The sequence below is a fragment of the Antedon mediterranea genome, chromosome 4 (assembly GCF_964355755.1).
Source record: "Antedon mediterranea chromosome 4, ecAntMedi1.1, whole genome shotgun sequence".
NCBI classification, from domain to species: domain Eukaryota; kingdom Metazoa; phylum Echinodermata; class Crinoidea; order Comatulida; family Antedonidae; genus Antedon; species Antedon mediterranea.
Window position 1 is genome coordinate 12,263,304 of NC_092673.1, and position 20,426 is coordinate 12,283,729.

Sequence of the window (20,426 nt, forward strand, 5' to 3'; positions counted from 1 at the left end):
ATGACACTCATGATTTCATGGTAACAATTCCAAGTCACATAGACTCACTCTTAAGCTGTGTCATTGAACCAGCCGAATGCTAGAGTAAAAATTTAAGTTTTACGGTTTTATTCCCTTTAGATATAGTATTGCAATACTTTGACAATACTGTAAATACATATTAACCATTTTTTGTCGCCATTTGAATCGCAAATTTCTTACTTTGAGTGTGGGTAGTCTAGTAGTTTAAAATTTGCTTTTCAAAATGTAATACTGTACATGTTCAGTTGCTGCAAAAATGGATAATTGGTATAATTGTGTGTTTTTTTTAGGTTGGAGTTTTAACCACAGAAAATGTTCTGCATTGTCAATGCTCTCATCTAACCTTTTTTGGTGGTAGTTTTTTTGTACTACCCAATACAATACATTTTGTAGAGGATGCAAAACTATTCAAAGGATTTCTAGACAACCCTGTTGTAATCAGTGCAGTGATTGTAGTATTTTGTTTGCAAGTTCTATGTTCCATCTGGGCCAGAAGAAAAGATAAAACAGACCAGCTTCAGGTACTATATTTTGTAGATTTATGCTTGGTTACCATAAGAGGCCTACATGGTGGTACATTGTTTCAATGTACCTGAGGTTAAGTAGACCTGTAGGATCTAGGGCTGAGTTGTGTAGACTATAGCTTATATATACTGTAAATGGTGTTGACCATTTTCGTATGCACACACAACATGCATCCAATTATCTACAGTATACTTGATTTTTATTTTGTACTATTAGGCACATTTGATTGTTCTCCATGACAACGATCCACTTCATTGTCATCGTTACCACGTGACTATATTCACTGGAATGCGTAGTGGAGCAGGTACATCTGCCATTGTCACATTGACCCTGTCAGGCCTCCTAGGCAAGACTAAGCCACATGTGATGACTTCTAAAACCAGGAAAGTGTTGCAACAGGGATCATCTGATTCATTCCTCCTGACAACCAAAGAGTCTCTAGGGGATCTTTTGTCAGTTAGAGTATGGCATGACAACTCTGGTAGCCATCCAGAATGGTAAGTTTTTTTCAAATTTAGTCATTTCTGGATAAATATTTGGTTTTCTTCGTTGAGATGAGCTGTATGTCTAGGCTAATACTAATCTAGGCCAGGCCCAGCAACTATTCGGCTAAACTATAGCCAAGCTGGCCGACAAAGTTTGGTCAGAACAGCAACCATGTTGTTTTTAGTGAGCACCTTTGAGAGGTAATTGCTTAAAATCAACTGGAATTTTGTGGAGACATTTTTATATAGTGTTGGTTTGACAATCGAATAGAATGCGCTAACATAACTATCACAATTAACTTGATTTTAATATTACGCATATAAATAACATTGTCTGCATGTGCTGTAGACTTAGATGTTACACTTTTCAAGTAAGTCCTTCTACCCTAAAGGTCATGTCATGTTCTTGATTTTTGCGGCCGACTTAACCGGTAGGAAACTTCAAACCCAAAACCCAGAAATTTAAAATAGATTCCGGAAATCACGCTCTTTAAAAATCTTCGGTCTATGCAATCATATAAACAATTTATACTGTACTTGCTTGATAGTAATAGGTTGGTTAACAAGCTTAATAGTTTATATGACCTTTCTTTCTTTCTGTACAACAATACTATAAATACTATATAGACGTTTAAGGGATCCGGGTGCGAAAAACAAATAACTGTAATAATAATATTTGACTTTGGGTGCATAATAAAACTTGTAGTCAAGTGTCTTCCAATTATCATTGATTTAAACTTGCTTTTAAACAACTTGTATTCATGACCTTTTACAAGACTATTAATTCTGAATTATCCCAAGTTAAAATATTGTATTTATTTCAGGTACCTGAGTCGTATACTGATTCATGAAGTAGACAGTGAAAAGTGTTGGTACTTTCTCTGTAAGAGCTGGTTGGCAGTAGACATTGGAGACTGTGTCATTGACCAAACTTTTTTAGCAGCTACCAAAGATGAACTCAACCTATTTCATAATCAATTCTTGATTAAATCAATGAAAGAATTTCGGGATGGACATCTCTGGTTCTCTGTCATCACACGACCTGCAAGTTCCTCATTTACAAGACTGCAACGTATTGCCTGCTGTTTTTCAGTTCTTTTTACTTCAATGCTTACTAGTATAATGTTTTATGGAGTTCCTGATGATCCAGATACACAAGATCTTGATTTTGGGAAGTTTCAAATTAGTTGGAGAGAAATCATAATTGGCATTGAGTGTAGCATTTTAGTGTTTCCAATCAATTTTTTTACCGTAACATTGTTTCGTAATGCAAGATGCAACAAAGACGAAGTAGTACTGCTAGAGATTGAAGGTCTTATTGATGATGATTCCGATATTCCATTATATTTTTTGGAGTCCAATGACAACTCTGAATATAGTGCTTTTTCTTCGTCTGACACAGCTGAGTCAAACAGAAAGCAATCAATTTGCAAATGTAAATCAACAATGACACTTGAGAGAAAACCTGAAGCTGTGGGTATAGAATCTAACAAAAAACATGGCTGCTTGCCATGGTGGATTATCTATTTTGCTTGGTTCATCTTGTTTTCATGTGAAGGTGTCTCGGCTTATGTTATTATGTTGTATGGTTTAAAATACGGAAAACAGCGATCCTTAGACTGGTTGATGTCCATCTTGATTGCATTCTTTCAAAACATCTTTGTTATCCAGCCAACTGAGATGATTTTTATAGCAGCACTACTCTCGTTGTTGTTTAAGATGAAAGAAAAAGAAGATGTTGGTGTGCAGTTATTTAAGAACTTCCATATAGGTAATGTATTTATATTATTGGTTCGTGATATTTTAAAATTATATATGGTATCTGTCTAATTGAATAACACTAAAACATTTTTATTCTACCAAGTTAAGTCACTATACAGTATATCCATATCACTAAAGATAAGTATTAAAAAATCATTGCATTTGGGTGTGATCATCCAAAGTGCCTGCAGAATGAAAAAGTTGCAATCAGAACTTTTATATTCATTGATGTATTTTATTTATATCTATTATATAATTAATTCACTATGCAAAGTACTATAAGTTAAATTTGCCTATTGTCCGCTATCTAAAATACACATAGAAAAGCAATAAAATAAATATGACATTTTATTACACCATAATAAAGATTATTTTTCGAACAATGGTTTAAAAAGGTATTTCCTCCATTTTTCAAATAATTGTTGTGTTCCATTTTTCAGTTAAGTCCGAACACCATCAAACAGTGGATTGTAAATACAACATGGACCACTACAGGCCCCCACCAATTCAAGCTGTTGAAATTGCGCGCAAGAAGCGTCAAGCAGACTTCAAGTTGCATTCAATTTTACGAGAATTCGTCGGACAACTGATTCTGGTATGGCTTGTTATGGAAATTGTCTACACACAGCAAGATCCAAATTCTTTCTATTTTAATAAAATTATTCAAGATACATTTACTGATACACTTGATGAGGTAAAGCCTTTTATTTTATGTTAAATTATCATTTTGTTAATACATATTGCCTACTGTAGGAACCTCGTTAATAATTGGGTATTGCCTATTGAGGTTTTTTTTCTTTGCAAGTTGTTATATATTTTTGGTAATTTCAAACCGCCATTTGATAATTGTGTTACCATGTTTCCTTATCTTAATTGAATCCTAAATTTTTCTGTCCTTCGATAATTTTTAGGTAGATGAGAGTGTGTTCGAATGAAAGTTAATGCTGGTAAAAAATATCAAATGTTTTTTTAAGCAAACTTACAGCACAAAATTCAGCATACCTTGAATTTTTGACACGTTTCATGTGTTTTCATCAGTAGTGTTTATGAGGATTCTTCTATGACCTGATGACATATAGAAGGACGGTCATTCCAGTCCTTGGTCACAGTTCAGAGAAGGTTTCTTCTCTTCTTTTTGATGTAAATGGCCTCCCATACTATAAGTACTGTATGTATTGTCCCAATCAATATTGTGTCATGTAGTGGAAAATGTTCTGCACCCGCCGAAAATTTGTGTCTAGGGGGCTCTTTGTGTACTAAATTTTGGCAAAATCTATGACGTGAAAATGTAAAATTGTATTTTTTTTGTTTTTTGTTAGGCTCTTGGGATTGCATAGATAATAATAGCAACTATGGAAAGTAAATTTTGCTATTCATATGGTTCTCAAACTTTGTTGAAATAACTAATAATAATAATGATTTGTTACAATGATTTACACTTGTGAGATTTTTGTAGTGTGAATTTGGTATAAATAGATTTTAGCAGTACCTTATTTTAATTATAGCATGGTAATGTATTACATCAAAATATATAGATTGAAATTCAATTGTTATAATCATTTTCTCCTACAGCACATTTGTGACAAAGGCCTACCTAAGTGATTTATTTTATTTTTTTAAACCTATATAGGTTTCCAGTTTTGTTGATCTATTTGAGTGGTTGAGGGAAACAGCTGGACCAGCCTGGTTTGATCAAACTTCAGAGTTTCTAAGCAATACAAGCTCGGTGCTTGTCGGCACAGTTCGACTAAGACAGCTTAGAGTTTTACCAGGTACTACCCCTTTGCTCAGACTGTTTGTTTGCTCTTGGCAAGTTATTGAGAATCTAGAGCAAGATAAAATAATAGTGGATAGCAATTTTCCGATCAGCCAGTTGATGAAGGCATCTGCCTTCATTCTTTGACTCAATCGCGTTTCATTTGCTTTTATTTTTATGTCATTACTCTATTTGCTTTTTATATTTAGGCTATTGCTCTCTATAGAGCGATAGCCTATTGTACGTACACGCGCTTTGAAAGTTAAAAATGCTCAAAATAAATTTTTAATTTCTACACGTTTCAGGACATTTTAAGCATTTCACATTTTTCACAAAATTCGCGTTCTGCACGCGCTTTTATGTACTTAGCTATCACGCAGCTTAGACAAACCATTTTTGCACTTGATTGTTGTTCTGTATACCTTTTGGGATAAGTTCCTTTCATTTTTGATGAATTATGAATGTAAAATAATGACACACGTGCACGTCAAACTTAAAAAATTGTGTGCTTGAAAATGGGCAATTATATGCAAATTTGTGTAAAAATATGCCAATTTTCGATCGATTAAAGCTGTCCGGGATGACCGTAAGTATGTTATGAAATCATCATATGGTCATCTGAATTTTAATTTTAAAAATTAGATTTTTATCTCTTTTGACACAGTTAGTCACATTCAATAGAGCGCATATCGCGTAAACGTTATCAATTTTCTTCCAATTTTCAATAATGTTATTACTCAAAACATTTTCCTTCAGACATATGAACTTTATTTTTAATTTGAAAAGGTCATCATATTCAAACAATTAAGTAAACGTGACTAAAGGTAAAGGTAAAGGTATTCATATTTGTCCTCAAGCTTAACTGGAAACTGAGGAAATTCGGATTAGGCCCTCCACGGACCCACGGCAGCCAGCAGTGCAGCGCCTACCAGATCAGCACACCGGGAGACGATCCCCTACTCTTTTCGAATAGTGTACCAAGTTCTTTAACGTGCACTGTTAAGTACACGGGACCAACGGCTTTACATCCCATCCGAAGGACTAGGCAATGAGAGTAAAGCATCTTGCCTAAGGATGCTATTAGTATGGTACAGATAACCTCGAAACCATGCCTATGATATGCTAGTCCGATATTACCATTACACCATCACTCTCCAGTATATACAGCACCCGCAGCGATTTCTAGACGGTCTCCCATTCAGAACGCAACCGGGCCCAACGTTGCTTAGCTTCGGTGATCTGACGAGAACCGGTGTTTCAACGCAGGCCTGTAGGGGGGTTTTTATGGTTCGGGTGAACCCCCATTTACACGCGTAAGGTGCACACGGAGCATGAAAATTACGTATTTTCTCTAGAATTATGATTTTACAGCCTATCCTAGTGAGTTTAAAAAAGATTAACATCATTTAAAATTAAAATGACGTCATACGAACACGTTGATTTCGACCATTTGTGCACGTTTTAGTTGAAAAGTTATAAAATATTGTCAAAATAATGCCAATTTTGAATCTATTATAGCTCTTCAGGATCAAAGATGACCCCTAATTTTTTTAATTTATTATGTAAGACGATAAATTGAAGATATGAATTCATTCAGAATTTTTACCTCTCGGATGTTATGACGTCATCGTATGGCCACACGAATGTAAAATATAGGATTTTTGTCTCTTTCGTTATTGCTCATCACATTCAACAGAGCGCATCTCACTTATACGTATTCCATTTCCTCCGAGATTTTAATATTGTCTACGTCAATCAACTATCTTTCGCATGAGTTAAAAATATTTTAATTTTTATGATGCCATCATGTCTAAAAATGTAAATAACGTGGGTCACTTATTTTCATTTTAACAGTAAATTTTGATCTGTTATAGCGGGTGCAGGTCAAGTCGGCCCCAAACCGTCTCGGCCAAAGTCAAGTCGGCCCCACGTCAAGTCGGCCCCAAGTCAACTCGGCCTCAAGTCAACTCGGCCTCACGTCAACTCGGCCAAAAACTAATCGGTCAACTCGGCCACAATAAAGTATGGAACGCAAAAATTGCTTAATATTATTATGATTATTACTATCCACTCTTTAAAAAAAATTAAGAAATAAGAAAAATGTTCAATACAAAAAAATGATCTCATTGCTGATATGAATAGAAGTACCCGCGTTTTACAAAAACATGTGCAGGTACCACATTTTAGTAAATCGAAGACGTAGGCCTACGTTCCACCATGGAGCTATTAATAGCTCCATGGTTCCACCGTTTGGCCATAGAAAAATGATCGTACATATCGTTTTTGTCCATGATTTGCATTTAAAAAAAAGGGGAATCCCCCGGTCAGCGAAAACACGTAGCAGTTGTAGATATCGAAATAGCTGCCAAAGGTGCAGGGAGGTGCAGCTACGAATTGGTTTAAGATGTTGTCGCCTAATAAAATGCATACACTGAAGAAATCTACGCGTGATTCAACCATGGAGTTAACATTATTTAATACCTCAATGATTCAACCAAACAATCTTATTACACCTAATAAATGTCCTCGCATATCGGACATGTTTATTGAATTTTGACGCACAAACGAACATACGCGCCCACGTACGTGCATCATCATTATTGGGCCTACAATGTGTTTCTATTTATTATCCAAATGTTCATATTGTAATCATTAATAATAGTATGAATTCTAGCTTATTAATCAATTGTTTGCTATGCGCAATTTGAACAATTTGTGCAATTTGAAATTTTATTAAACGTAAATAAAGGAAAGTTGGTGAAATCCTTCTTATTTTTTTTGCTAAATGTATTATTGTCTAAATATTAATTTTCATTAAAAGTCAGAATTATTCATAGGTAAAAAAATATGAAGAAATATTATTTTATCAATCCCCTTCCTTTGCACCTTTTGCATTCCATACTTTAACGGGGCCGAGTTGATTATTTTTTGGCCGAGTTGACGTGAGGCCGAGTTGACTTGAGGCCGAGTTGACTTGAAGCCGAGTTGACTTGGGGCCGACTTGACTTGAGGCCGACTTGACTTTGGCCGAGACGGTTTAGGGCCGACTTGGATCGAAATCGTTATAGCTCGTCAGAATAAAAAGTGACACGCATGATTAAAACTTATTTAATAGAGAAGTTGTTGAATTGTAGATATGAATTCATATACTGTACAAATATTGTCTATCTGATGTCATCATATGGCCAGTTCAATTCAAAAAGTCATATTTTCATCTCTTGCGTAAAAGTTCATTGCGTTTAAACAAGTGCGCATCTCACTTTCACGTGCCCAAAATCTTTAAATTTGTATTACCGGTAATGTAATTATTTAGATACAGTAATTATCTTCTAAAATAGTTATCTTTATATGTCACTTTGATTACGTCATCGTGTTAATAATTGGATTTAAAAGATGAGTCTCGTAATTTTGTCTGTGCTACACTGTATATAAATAACATATACAGTATATTCTGTGCATGTTGCGTTTGTGCGGATAACCCGAACTCGTAAAAGTGACAAGTTCAAATCTAGTATTATGCTTGTAACACTCCGAAGTTCCGTGCACTCAACATAATTTATATGGCAAAATTTAATTTGTGATAATATTATTGATGATATTAATTATAAACCGATGAGTTTATTATTGGTGAGGTATATCAAGTAAAAAATATCCGTGGGGAGGCCTACGGTACCCCCCTTTTATTATACTACTTACAAAAATGTTCTATAGAACTCTACAGAATTAATGTCAATTAATGTTAATTATGTCATTCTATAGAAACAGATAATTTCTATAGAAATATTTATAGAATTTATAGATTCTATATAGCTCTATAGAGTTCTATAGGAATTATTTTATAGAAAATCTTAGTAGAAAAAACGTTTATAGAATTTATGATTCTTATGGGTTTTTATAGATTTATGATTCTATATATCTTTAGAGTTCTATAGAAATGCTTTAAAAATATTGCAGAAGAATTGATATAACTTATTCATAAATCATATATTGTTTGCCAACAACAATACTTTGACTTGACTGAGGTTTTTACCAAGGTGGGTAGGAGTTTTATGGGTACGGGTTGGTTTGGGTACGAGAAGACCAGCACCCATTCATGAGGCACGCATAGGCCTCCTGCTGATCCTAGATCAGTGTTTACAGTCATGTCATGCCAAAACTCGCTCTAAATAAATGTATTGACAATTAAAAAGATTTAAAAACAGAATGAAAACATAATATTGTTTTTATTAATTGCCGAAATCACCATTTTTGTTGTGCTTTACCATTGCGAAGTGAAGTGTGACATCTTCCTACTACACTAACTTTGCTGACATAAAGTCAATAGGCAAATTTACAGTATGCATAAATTTAGGGTCGAGTTATAGAATCACCAAATATCCGCAAACATATTTTGACGCACATATTTTGCATAGATCACTCTACTCACTCTGGTGATGAACTAAAATCTTTCTACCAGTTTAGTTGTTTGCTATGAATTATGGCTCCATAAGTAGAACTACAAGTGATGACCAACGGTTACTATTTGATAAGCATTCTAAAATTTGATAAATATAATATGGAAAATAACGTCTATAAATTTATTATTAAATTTTTTTAGAATCGTGCTCTGAACCAAGAGTAATAAACTCAACTTTGATACCTGAGTGTACAAGTCCTCTCACTAAGCACAATTTGGACAAACGCTCTTACACTAAACCTTGGTCAACTACAGGTCATCATATCCCAGGCCAAGGCATTTGGTCATTTCAGCACAAACATAAAGCCAAAGGCAGCTACTTTGTGGGGAAACTTCACGTGTATGACCGTGGTGGTCATATTGCAGAGCTTAGAGGCAACATAAGTGCAGCCAATAATATATTAGGAACTTTGCAAAAATCTAAATGGTTTGAAAAGCACACTCGAGCGGTGTTTATAGAGTGGACTTTATACAATGCCGATGTGAACTTGTTCTGCGTGTGTACACTATTGTTTGAAGTTCCCGGAACAGGAGCTCTCATAGCATCCAGTGAGTTTCTTGTCATGAGACTCTATAGATTCACATCCAAGCTACAAATGTTTGTGTTGGTTCTTGAAATTTCCTATATTTTCGTACTTGTATTTATGATGTACAAAGAAGTTTCCCGATTTTATCAGCGTGGTTTGAAATACTTTAACACATGGAGCATTTTAACATTATGTAACATTACATCCTCCTTAATTGCAGTTGTGCTTTACAACATTCGTTTAGCACTTGCAAACATAGCCCTTGAACAAATAAACAAAACAACAAATATTTTTATAAGCTTTAATGATGTAGCAATACATCACCAAGTGTTTGGCTATGTAATATCAATTGTTGTTGTTGGTACTACTCTCAAATTGTTAAAAATGCTACGCTTCAACAACAGCATATTTCTCATGAGCAACACGATATCTAAAATTTCAGCAAATGCATTCAGCTGTTTCTGTACAATTAGTATCGCAATGATGGCATTCGCTACATATTCATATCTAATTTTTGGGCCCATCATTTACGATTTTAGTACCCTGGTTAGCTGTTTGGAAAACATAGCTGTCATCATGGTAGGTGGTTCTGAAGTGATGGAAGAGGTATATTATTATTTTCCATTGATCGGGTCACTCTTTTTTGCACTTATTACACTGACATTTGCATACGTTCTTTTAAATGCCTTTGTGGCAATGATGTTGGATGCTTTCACTGAAATAAAGCATGGCTTCATTCCTTGCCCTGACAAAGATATCATTTCAATGCTAGTGAACAGATTTTACTCATTATTAGGGATTAGACGACCTCAAATTAGGCTACAAGAAAACGGTGATTTACTGAAAGTGAACAATGAATAAGAAATGTAGATAATTTGGTTGTTTATATTTCAAAATAATAATAATAATTCATTCAATCTTTTATTTCGGAATCTCTGGTCCATAGAAAGTAAAATTACATATAAATGAAATAAAAAATAAACAAGACTAATTACTACTACTCATCTCAGGATAATAATAATACTCATTTAAGTTCATAAATTATGTTAAATTCAAAATAAATAATTACAATAGATTGTTAATTGCAATATTACACTGTTTAGTGTTTAGACCAAAACAGTATTCATTTGATCATTTCTAAAATAATAGTGGAATTATTACTTTCTTTATTTGTACAAACTGTTGTATTCACAAATTGCCTGTTTTTTTTATAAATATAATATGATATATATAAAATTTGTTGTTTATACATTCCATTGTATAAATTAAATTAAATATCTGTTTTATGTAATTAATCAATTGTATATTTAAAGATTGAAATAAAGTTGATACATTGTGTTTGACAATAATATAATTAGTACTTTAGTCATAGCTACAGATTCGATATACCAAAGAAACAATCTGAAATAAACCCCTGTTGATTATTGTGATTATTTTTTGGGGTACAGTAATTGTGGTTTTTAGTTTTGGGTGCCAAGTACTAGAATACTGCTAAAGAATAGGTGTGGTAGGTTAAAAGTTGTAAATTTCTTCTGTTGTGTTTCTATTTTTAACGTTACTGTCTGTATACTGATCACCCAGTATCAAGAAGAATTTAAATAAAATAAAAAATTAAAAAAACGGCTCAATGTAACTTTCATTAATTAGGTGATCATTTAGAATAAAATGATCACCAATTGTTATTGTATAAATCTTTATTCTTGTTATTTAATTCTTTCTGTAGAAATTTTGTGTACCGATTATCTAAAAAACTTGAATCTCAATGGTTTTTAAATTTTCACAATATCTGTGTCATAATGAGATATACTCTGTAATATCATGTACACATTTGATGTACAAAATGTTATGACGTCATGAATACCACCTGAATATTAAAAATAGTGTTTTTTGTCCCTTTTTCATAGACAATCAGTCAATAGTGCGCATCTCTGTTATCTGTGCCGATTTTTTTTCTCCAAATTTTAATATATGCTTGCTCAATCAATTATCTTTCTCATGAATTGCCTTGATGTTTATAAGTTATTATGAAAGCTGCTGAAATGTAGATATAAATTCATATAAGAATTTTTGTCTTGGTTCAAAAGCTATTTGGATGGTAGACGTCAACGTGTAGTTATCGATGGCGAGGCATGGCGTGTCTTCCCATTCACTCCGTGTTCCTCAGAGGTCAATTCTTCAATTGTCTTATGTTTGCTGACGATTTAAAAATAACGATTATGAAGATGCTGAACAACTTCAGGGAGACCTTACCTAAATTTAAACCCTTCTAAGTGCAATATTTTGTCTTTTACTTTAAATAAAAATAAAATTGTTTATGTCCATTTCGTCGACAACATTAAATTAATTGCTGTAGAGGTAAAAAAAAACCACTCCCAGTAGTAAAACTAAACATTACATTTGTAAACAAAGTCAAACTTAGCAAAGGTAAAGTTGATAGTGACAAATACAACGCTAGTATTCATGATGACTGTTATAAAAACAAAATTAAAAGAAAAGGGAAAAATTTTATAAAAATAAATATATAAAACCCCTAACTAATAAAGAATAAACTTATGGGATGTTTTTGTTGTTTATACATAGATACACTGTAGTACTATTTATTTATTTATTTATTTGGAATTACACCTTTAGATCGGTGGCACACTTAGCAAAAAGGTGCATCCTTTACAATAACAATATAAAATATAACAATTAACAGAAAAGTAAAAAGGCAAAAGCAACTATTAACCCCTATCCTACCCCCCCCCCCCCCCCCAATTTACATCAATACATACAGTAGATCATTACTTTATACAAATGAATACAAAACAAACTAGAAAGCCACTCCGAGAGGGCATACCTCCACCTACTGTAAAATTCTCCTACATAAGATTTCACCGGTAAAAAAAAAATATATATATATATATTTGTGTGTGTCTTAATGCTGTTTGTGATTTAGGCTAATTTCATTACAAGCATGTGTATGCGAGTTTGGTGTAATGGTTATGTAACAAGCCTTTCAGTTAACAATAGCTTCAGTTGACTAACAATAGAACAGCAATGCGAAAATCAAACGAGTGAATTTGAAAAGAAATAGGTTTTTTAAACTACTCGCATCAAAAAATGTGCACATTAAATCAAATTATGTTTTAAAATTACAAATCACAAATCATAACTCTTGCATCTTGTTCAAAAATTTTAAAGTTTTTTGGACAAGTAGTTCTCGAGAAAATGCAATTTTAGTTTACTTGTTAGAGTAAGACTGCTCGCCGGCTTTTGAAAAATTCTGTCCTATCCTTTAACACTAGCAGGTCTAAAAAAGTATACTAAAAAGTGGTCCAGAATTGGGACTGTGGTCCCAAATGGTCCCAAAATTTAATGGAATGGTCCTTGACCACATATCTATCTGTCTATTCATTTTGGTAAAGATCTTGTAATTACTTTTTGAGTAATCCTGCTAACAAACAAATGAAAGCACTCAGAAACTGAGTGAAATACTTGGCAAAATATATCCACTGACTCGGAGCATGTTGAAAGATACATTTTTTTTGCTTTAGGTATTAGCTTTACATTGTTAAAATCCTGCTGGGGTTAATAATTTGTTTAAATAATATTTTGATACAAACAACTCCGGCATTGCAACAATGACCTTTCTAAAATCAAGATTGACCAGAATAATAATCGAGGAGTGTCTTGAAGCTGTACCGATTTGCGGCGCCTCTGCCTTAACCCATGTAGTAATATATCAATTTACCTGAAAATCAATAGGCATGTTCTGTAAGTATATACCTGATGAAATAAGGAAGGACACACGCTGGTGCTAACAAAACTACTTATCAACTTACAATAGTTTAATTTGAATAACAATAGAACAGCAATGCCAAAAACAAACGGGTGAATTTGAAAAGAAATAGGTTTTTTTAAACTACTCGTATAAAAAAGCTGGTACACTGAATCAAATTTTGTTTTAAAATTAAAAATCACAATTTATAACTCTTGCCTCTTGTACAAAAATGATGTTTTTTGGACAAGTAGTTCTCGAGAAAATGCAATTTCAGTACACTTGTTACTTTAAGACTGCTCGCCGGGTTTTGAAAATTGTCTCCTATCTTTTAACACTAGCCGGTCTGAAAATAATATCATTTTTGTTATTTGTGAAGTTATTAATAAACCAATTCTGTTGATTTTCAATAGGCATGGTCTGACAATATATACCTATCTACACCCAAAAATTCAGAACGATAACTTGAAAACTGTAGGCGCTATCGTGCTAACAAACAAACAAACATACAAACATACAAACATACATACAAACAAAGTGAATACTATACTTGGCAAAATTCTTTTTTGCCAAGTAACAAACAAACACATGCTACCGATTACATATACCTCCTTGGCGGAGGTAAAATATACTAAAAGTGTATTGTATGTATCATTTTGACTACGAGAAGCGATGCGAGTAAGACGTGTCGAATAATCGCTCCTGGAAATCAAACATTTCACGTGTCACACCAGCTGAATGCATTGTTACACATAGTCGCAACCTACGTTTAATTGTTCATTTACCTCCTCAAGGAATTTTGTTTACTCGATTCCAGTGTTTTATTTGCCCGCAACATGGGCGGTGGTAAGCCAAAAGGAGGACGTCGTAACCAAAAAGAGGCTGAAGGAAAAGGCATCCCTTGCCTTGAAGATAAGTTAGATAAGTCCAATTGCGACATAGACTCTAAGGAAATCGTTGGTATTATCCAATCTGAATTGAAACTCTTATTTGATGGCAAATCGGACATATTGGATAACTTAGCGAAACAAATAACATCGATGATCAAGGACCAACTGGCTGAGCATATTATGCAAATTGTTAGTAAAGCCACTATGGATGCTCTTAGATTTGAACTTGACGAGTCGAATGATCGCATGAAGAAAATGGAACAGGAAATCGAGGACATTAGGGAATCACTGGATGAAAGTGAACAATATTCCAGGAGGAACTGTTTGGTGATACACGGACTGGAGGAGAAAGTAGGTGAGAATACAGATAATTATTGTTACACAATTATTTAGTTCTAAGATGAACCTTACGGTGAATCATAATGACATTGATAGGAGTCACAGACTAGGCCCCAAGAAACCAAGTAACGGCAAGCCCCGGGGAGTTATTGTGAAGTTTGCTCAATACAATAAAAGAAATGAAGTTTATAAAGCAAAAAGAAAACTGAAAGGTACCGATACCTTTATACACGAGAACCTAACAATGAAAATTGTTAAGAACCATCAAAACGCAGCATAATTCCGCCTTGACCGCAGTCTGGACCCAAGATGGACGCATACATGTACTAACTAAGAATAATAAGAAGATTGTCGTAACAAAATTTTCCGATCTCAACAAACTGCATTCCACCTAACTTACCGTGTGGTATTACATTGAATGTGAAATTGTGAGATTTCTTGTTTTTGCCCTGAAACCAGAATTTTAACTATTGTATAAATTATAGACTGCATTAATTGTTTGGTGTGTGTGCTTTATTGCGATGCTTTATATTGTAAATTGTGTTTTTTTTTATTATTGTATTGCTAACCTGCCGGTTTTTAGTCATTTAGTTGAACGCCATTTTGCTTAAAAGCTTTGGTGAATTGATTGTATTTTGTTCTTTTTTCCAATACTACTTTATGAGCACGACTCAATATGAAAATAAATCGAGTCCTATACATTCCATAGATTGCTTTGAAAGTGACGAGGCTGGTTTATGCAAATATTTCACTCCAACACAACTTAATGAGCTACAGACGCAAATTGATAACAATGGTATCTTTAAAACGTTACACATGAATGCACGTAGTCTTCCAAAACACTTCGACGAAATTAGCATTCTGTTAGATACCATAGGTCGTGCGTTTGATGTACTTGGCTTCTCGGAAACCTAGATAAATAAGAACACGCCAATTGACTTATTAAATATCAATGGATACAATATGTACACCTGTAATAGAGAAGGTAGAGTCGGTGGTGGAGTTTGTCTATATTTAAAAGAACAAATCAACACCGTAACACGTGATGATTTTGTATTTAATGATAACTCCATTGATTCACTTTTTCTAGAAATAATAAACACAAACGGCAAAAATACTATTGTAGGTATGTTGTATCGACCACCAAATTCAAACGTCAACTCATTTAACTCTGATCTGGAAGAAATCTTACATAAACTTAATCGCGAAAACAAAAACTGCTATATCTTAGGAGATTTTAATCAAGACTTATTAAAATAAGACATTCAAAAAACAACACAGGAATTCACAAACATTATTTACTCAACATCTTTTAATCCATTAATTAACTTACCCACCAGAATAACATCGTCTTCGGCTACAATTTTAGATAATATTATTACAAATGATAACATTTCGCATTGTGGAGTAATAGTCAGACATTACCGATCATCTACCCATTTTCATGACAACACACCTGTCATTAAATACTAACACACAAGCTCCAATTACAAAACAAAAAATAATTAATGATACAACATTAAATAACTTGCTTATTGCTATTTCTAATGAGGATTGGGGTGAACTATATTTATGCACAGATACCAATACATCATATAACCTATTTAACATACCTACAAAAAGTAATAAGCCAAATGGTAATACAAAGAAAAACCCATGGATCACAACAGGAATTTTGATTTCAATAAAAAAGAAAAATAAACTTTATAAAAAATACCTTCAAAACCCAACACAATTATTAAAACAAATATATAAAAAGTACAAAAACAAATTAACTCATTTAATTAGAATTCTGAAAAAACAATATTATTCCAAAAAACTGGATGCGGCTCGACACGATTCAAAGCAAACATGGAAAGTTTTAAATGAAGTTCTAAATAGAAAAAAATCGAGTGTTAGGCCAAATGAGGTAATTAACCATAGTAATAAAACTTTGGTATGTGATCCAAAAGGTATGTCTGACGCTTTTAATGACTTCTTCTCCAACATTGGAAATGAATTAGCAATACCAAATGTAAACAATTCTGACTTTAAACAATATATGAAAGAGAGTCAATCCTAATCTATATTTTTCAATCCTACGAATGAAGAAGAGGTTATTGAAATAGTTAGTCAAATAAAAAATTCAAATTCAGAAGGTGTTGATAACTTAAGTAATCGAATTCTAAAACATATTATTGCTGCTGTGGCATCTCCTCTTGTACATATCTTTAACCTCTCTCTTGAGACAGGCATGGTCCCTGATAGTATGAAAGTAGCTAGACTAGTTCCAATTTTTAAATCTGGCAAAAAAAGTGACGCCAATCTCTATTCTGCCTACCGCTTCAAAAATTCTTGAAAAAATTCTTCAAATTAGAGTGAATAATTATATCACAAAGTTTAACATCCTTAATAATGCACAATATGGTTTCAGAAAAAACAGTTCTACTTTTATGGCCGTTATAGATCTGGTTGAACGAATAACCGATGTGCTTGATAAATTGTTTAGAAACTATATTAGTGGAAGGAAACAATTTACGTCTATTGATAACACAAGTTCGTGTTTGATGGATATAAATTGCGGTGTACCACAGGGTTCAATTCTGGGGCCTCTACTTTTTATTTTGTACATTAACGATGTATTTAATTGCTCAAACTCGTTATCTTTTGTTTTATTTGCTGACGACACAAACATATCTGCATCTCACGAAAACTTGGATACGCTCATAGATCTAGTTAATGGTGAACTAAAAAATGTTTCGGATTGGTTCATGTGCAATAAACTATCAATCAACGTTAAAAAAACTAATTACATAATTTTCCGCAATCAGCGAAATCCAAGTAAATTAGAGAATGTAAATATTTATGTCAACAATAAAAGAATAGATAGAGTTAAATCGACTAAATTCCTTGGAGTACATATTGATGAATTTCTCACATATAAGAATCACATCAATGTTACAGCTAGGAAAATATCTCGATATGTAGGCATACTATATAAAGTAAGACATTTTTTACCAACCTATGCTCTCTGGACAATATACAAATCACTCATTGAACCAGTATTAAATTATTGCAACATAATATGGTGTAGTACATTTCCAAGTTATCTAGATGAGTTATTTAAACTCCAGAATAGGGCATTACGAGCTATAACATGGTCAAAGTTTAATGATTCAATGACCGAATGTTTCTATAAATTTAAACTTCTTAAAATTGCGGATATCAATAGGTACCAAATTGGGCTTTTCATGTATAATGTTACTACTAATCAGGACGTGCGTTTTTCATCGCTCTTTATTAAAAATGGTTCTTACCATTATTATAATACAAGATCTAAAGACAAAATGAGACTCAGAAAACGTAATCGTACTTCTACTAGTTTTACTGTGTCATGTGTGGGACCTAAATTGTGGAATGACTTGAATTACGAACTACAAAGTACCAAATCAATATTTATATTTAAATCATTGTTTAAAGAACATTTATTATCATTTTACAAATAATTTTAAAATAATACTTGTTGCAGGATTTAGCTTTTTTTATCATTTATGTTTTAGTTTTAGGCTAGTTAGGGACGTAGGGGGACACAATTAATCAAGCTCTTTTGAGTTTTTATGTGTTTCCTTTTCATTTTTTTTTTTATGTTCTCATATATTGTTGTATATTTTCATGATTGATGATGAATAAAGAATATTTGAATTTGAATTTGTATTAAATAAAATCACCTGACTAAACACAGGTTATTACGTAAACCCACCAACCCCCTCACCCACCCCTTTTCAATTTACTTAATGTAGCAATGTTGATAACATAGTATATACCACCATGCCAGGTTCTATGAATCATTAGAGACCTGGGTTGGAACAAACTACTGAGTATTAATTAATCAATGTGATTGTTTTGTGATTAGAAATTATAATATAAATATTGAACCCGGATACCACATATCTTTGCACCAGTAGTAACGTACTGTACTGTTACTACAGGAAGATTTTTGTAACAATATAGACACATTATTAAGTTATAATCTAAAAACATAATAACCTAATATTAATATTTATAAATTTGTTATAAATGTAATATCTCAAGTATATGTAGTGTTTCCCATGAAATGCAGTACCTCAAATGTACAGATGTGTAAAAAGTAAAAATGTTTATGGAGGGCAAAACAGCATAATTATGGCAGTAATTTTAAAAGTCTTGAAACTGACAATTACATCTGAATACATTATACACTTTAAGAACTGTAGTAAAGATCATAAGTTTATTAGAAAAAGAACAAAATCAATCTTTTACAATTGTTTAAGATAGAAAATAAGTAAACAGATATATTAAATATCAATGGGTAGACATAATGACTTAACAAAAACAATTATAAAAGGTAAACAATATGTTTGTAAACAGTTGATATAACAGGAAATAATGTTAAAGGGTAGGCAATACATATAAACAATCTTTTTTTTAATGTTTAAAAAAACAATCTGAAGTTATTGAATAATGAGGAATAGAAACAAATATGAATAATACGTTTAACAATGATTAAATAAATTAATGTTAAAATAGGAACTAATTAAAACAGCAATAATTTGAAAATAGTGTTGTATGACATACACTTTTAATGTTATAATTATTATGTACAATGTCTTGTAAAGAAGTGTAATAAATGAAGAAATAAAGTGGGATGAACCAAGAAAGGAAAAATATACATTATAAGTAGAAATTTTCGAAAGACCAGGTATCACATTATACTGTTTTCCAAAGATATATTACACCTTTTTTACACTTAACTATCAATTTTTATGGTAAATTGGTTTTTTTTTAATTGTTCTTGTACGTAATACAACAATTTCTTTTAAAAATAGTATTAAAATATTGTATTAAAAAAATTCAAATGGCTCCAAAATTGAAAAGCTCTACTGAAGGGCATTCTATGTCCAATGCTACAGAACGGAGTCTAGGAATTGTGTGCCGGTATATTCCTTTTTAAAATTTATTCAAATGATATATATATTTGAAATTTGACTTTCGCGATTTCCAAAACTTTCAGGAGTGGGAGAATTCAGATGTAGGGATGAGATGAACAACTTTTTTTTACATGGCCTTATTCCATTTATTTTTTATAATAATTTATGTTAAAAATATACAATCACTTGAAAATTATCACAAACTATTTTGTACACTATTATATATTACACATATAACTGTATAGAGTTCATCTATATATAAATTTACGTAAGGGCAAAATTCGGTAAATCGCGCGTTATTTCTAGAATGTTTACTCGATGGTATATAAAGTTGGTTAGAACTCTCGGTACTGATTTTAACCACCTGATGTAACCCTGTTTACTAATTAAATTGAGTTAGATAATTAGTTATTGACAATTAAAACGAATTTAGGTTCAACGATTTGCCCCAAATAGGGGCGTTTTTCGATCGTGGTATACACTGTCTAATGGATGTCCGTCTTGAAAAATACCCACAGACAATAATACGAGGATGCTTCGCATTTTCCTATCTCCTCCTACGATAATTGTTTTTAATGGCTGAAAACCGGTTGAACAGCTCGAGTACAGCATCATAATGTTGAAGACAGGCCGCTTTTCTTTAAAAAATACTATTTTGATAGATTTAATATACGTTTATACAAATTTATTGATTTGCGATGAATGGAATATTCCAATCTTTGTTCCACAAGTGTCTATTCCCTCAGGCGTCGTAAAGGCAAGTACTGTATACTCATAACAGAAATTCGATCCATTTTTTTTTCAATCTGTGCTGCAGAGGTTGGATATAATTTTTTTCTAACGGATAATGAGCTACCCACAGACAATAATACGAGGATGCTTCGCATTTTCCTATCTCCTCCTACGATAATTGTTTTTAATGGCTGAAAACCGGTTGAACAGCTTGAGTACAGCATCTTT

The 20,426-nt window shown here is 32.7% G+C and overlaps 1 protein-coding gene across 1 annotated transcript in view; it reads left to right on the top strand.

Moving 5' to 3' along the window:
- The window catches only part of LOC140047558 (polycystin-1-like protein 2), a 43,261-nt gene extending 32,144 nt beyond the window's left edge, over positions 1 to 11,117 (top strand). The window contains exons 14-19 of the mRNA XM_072092599.1: positions 312 to 542; positions 763 to 1,043; positions 1,856 to 2,802; positions 3,233 to 3,486; positions 4,423 to 4,564; positions 9,146 to 11,117. Of these exons, the coding sequence (XP_071948700.1) occupies positions 312 to 542; positions 763 to 1,043; positions 1,856 to 2,802; positions 3,233 to 3,486; positions 4,423 to 4,564; positions 9,146 to 10,392 (3,102 nt within the window). The 3' untranslated portion in view covers positions 10,393 to 11,117. The remainder of the gene's footprint in view (positions 1 to 311; positions 543 to 762; positions 1,044 to 1,855; positions 2,803 to 3,232; positions 3,487 to 4,422; positions 4,565 to 9,145) is intronic.
- Positions 11,118 to 20,426: the final 9,309 nt, after the last annotated feature.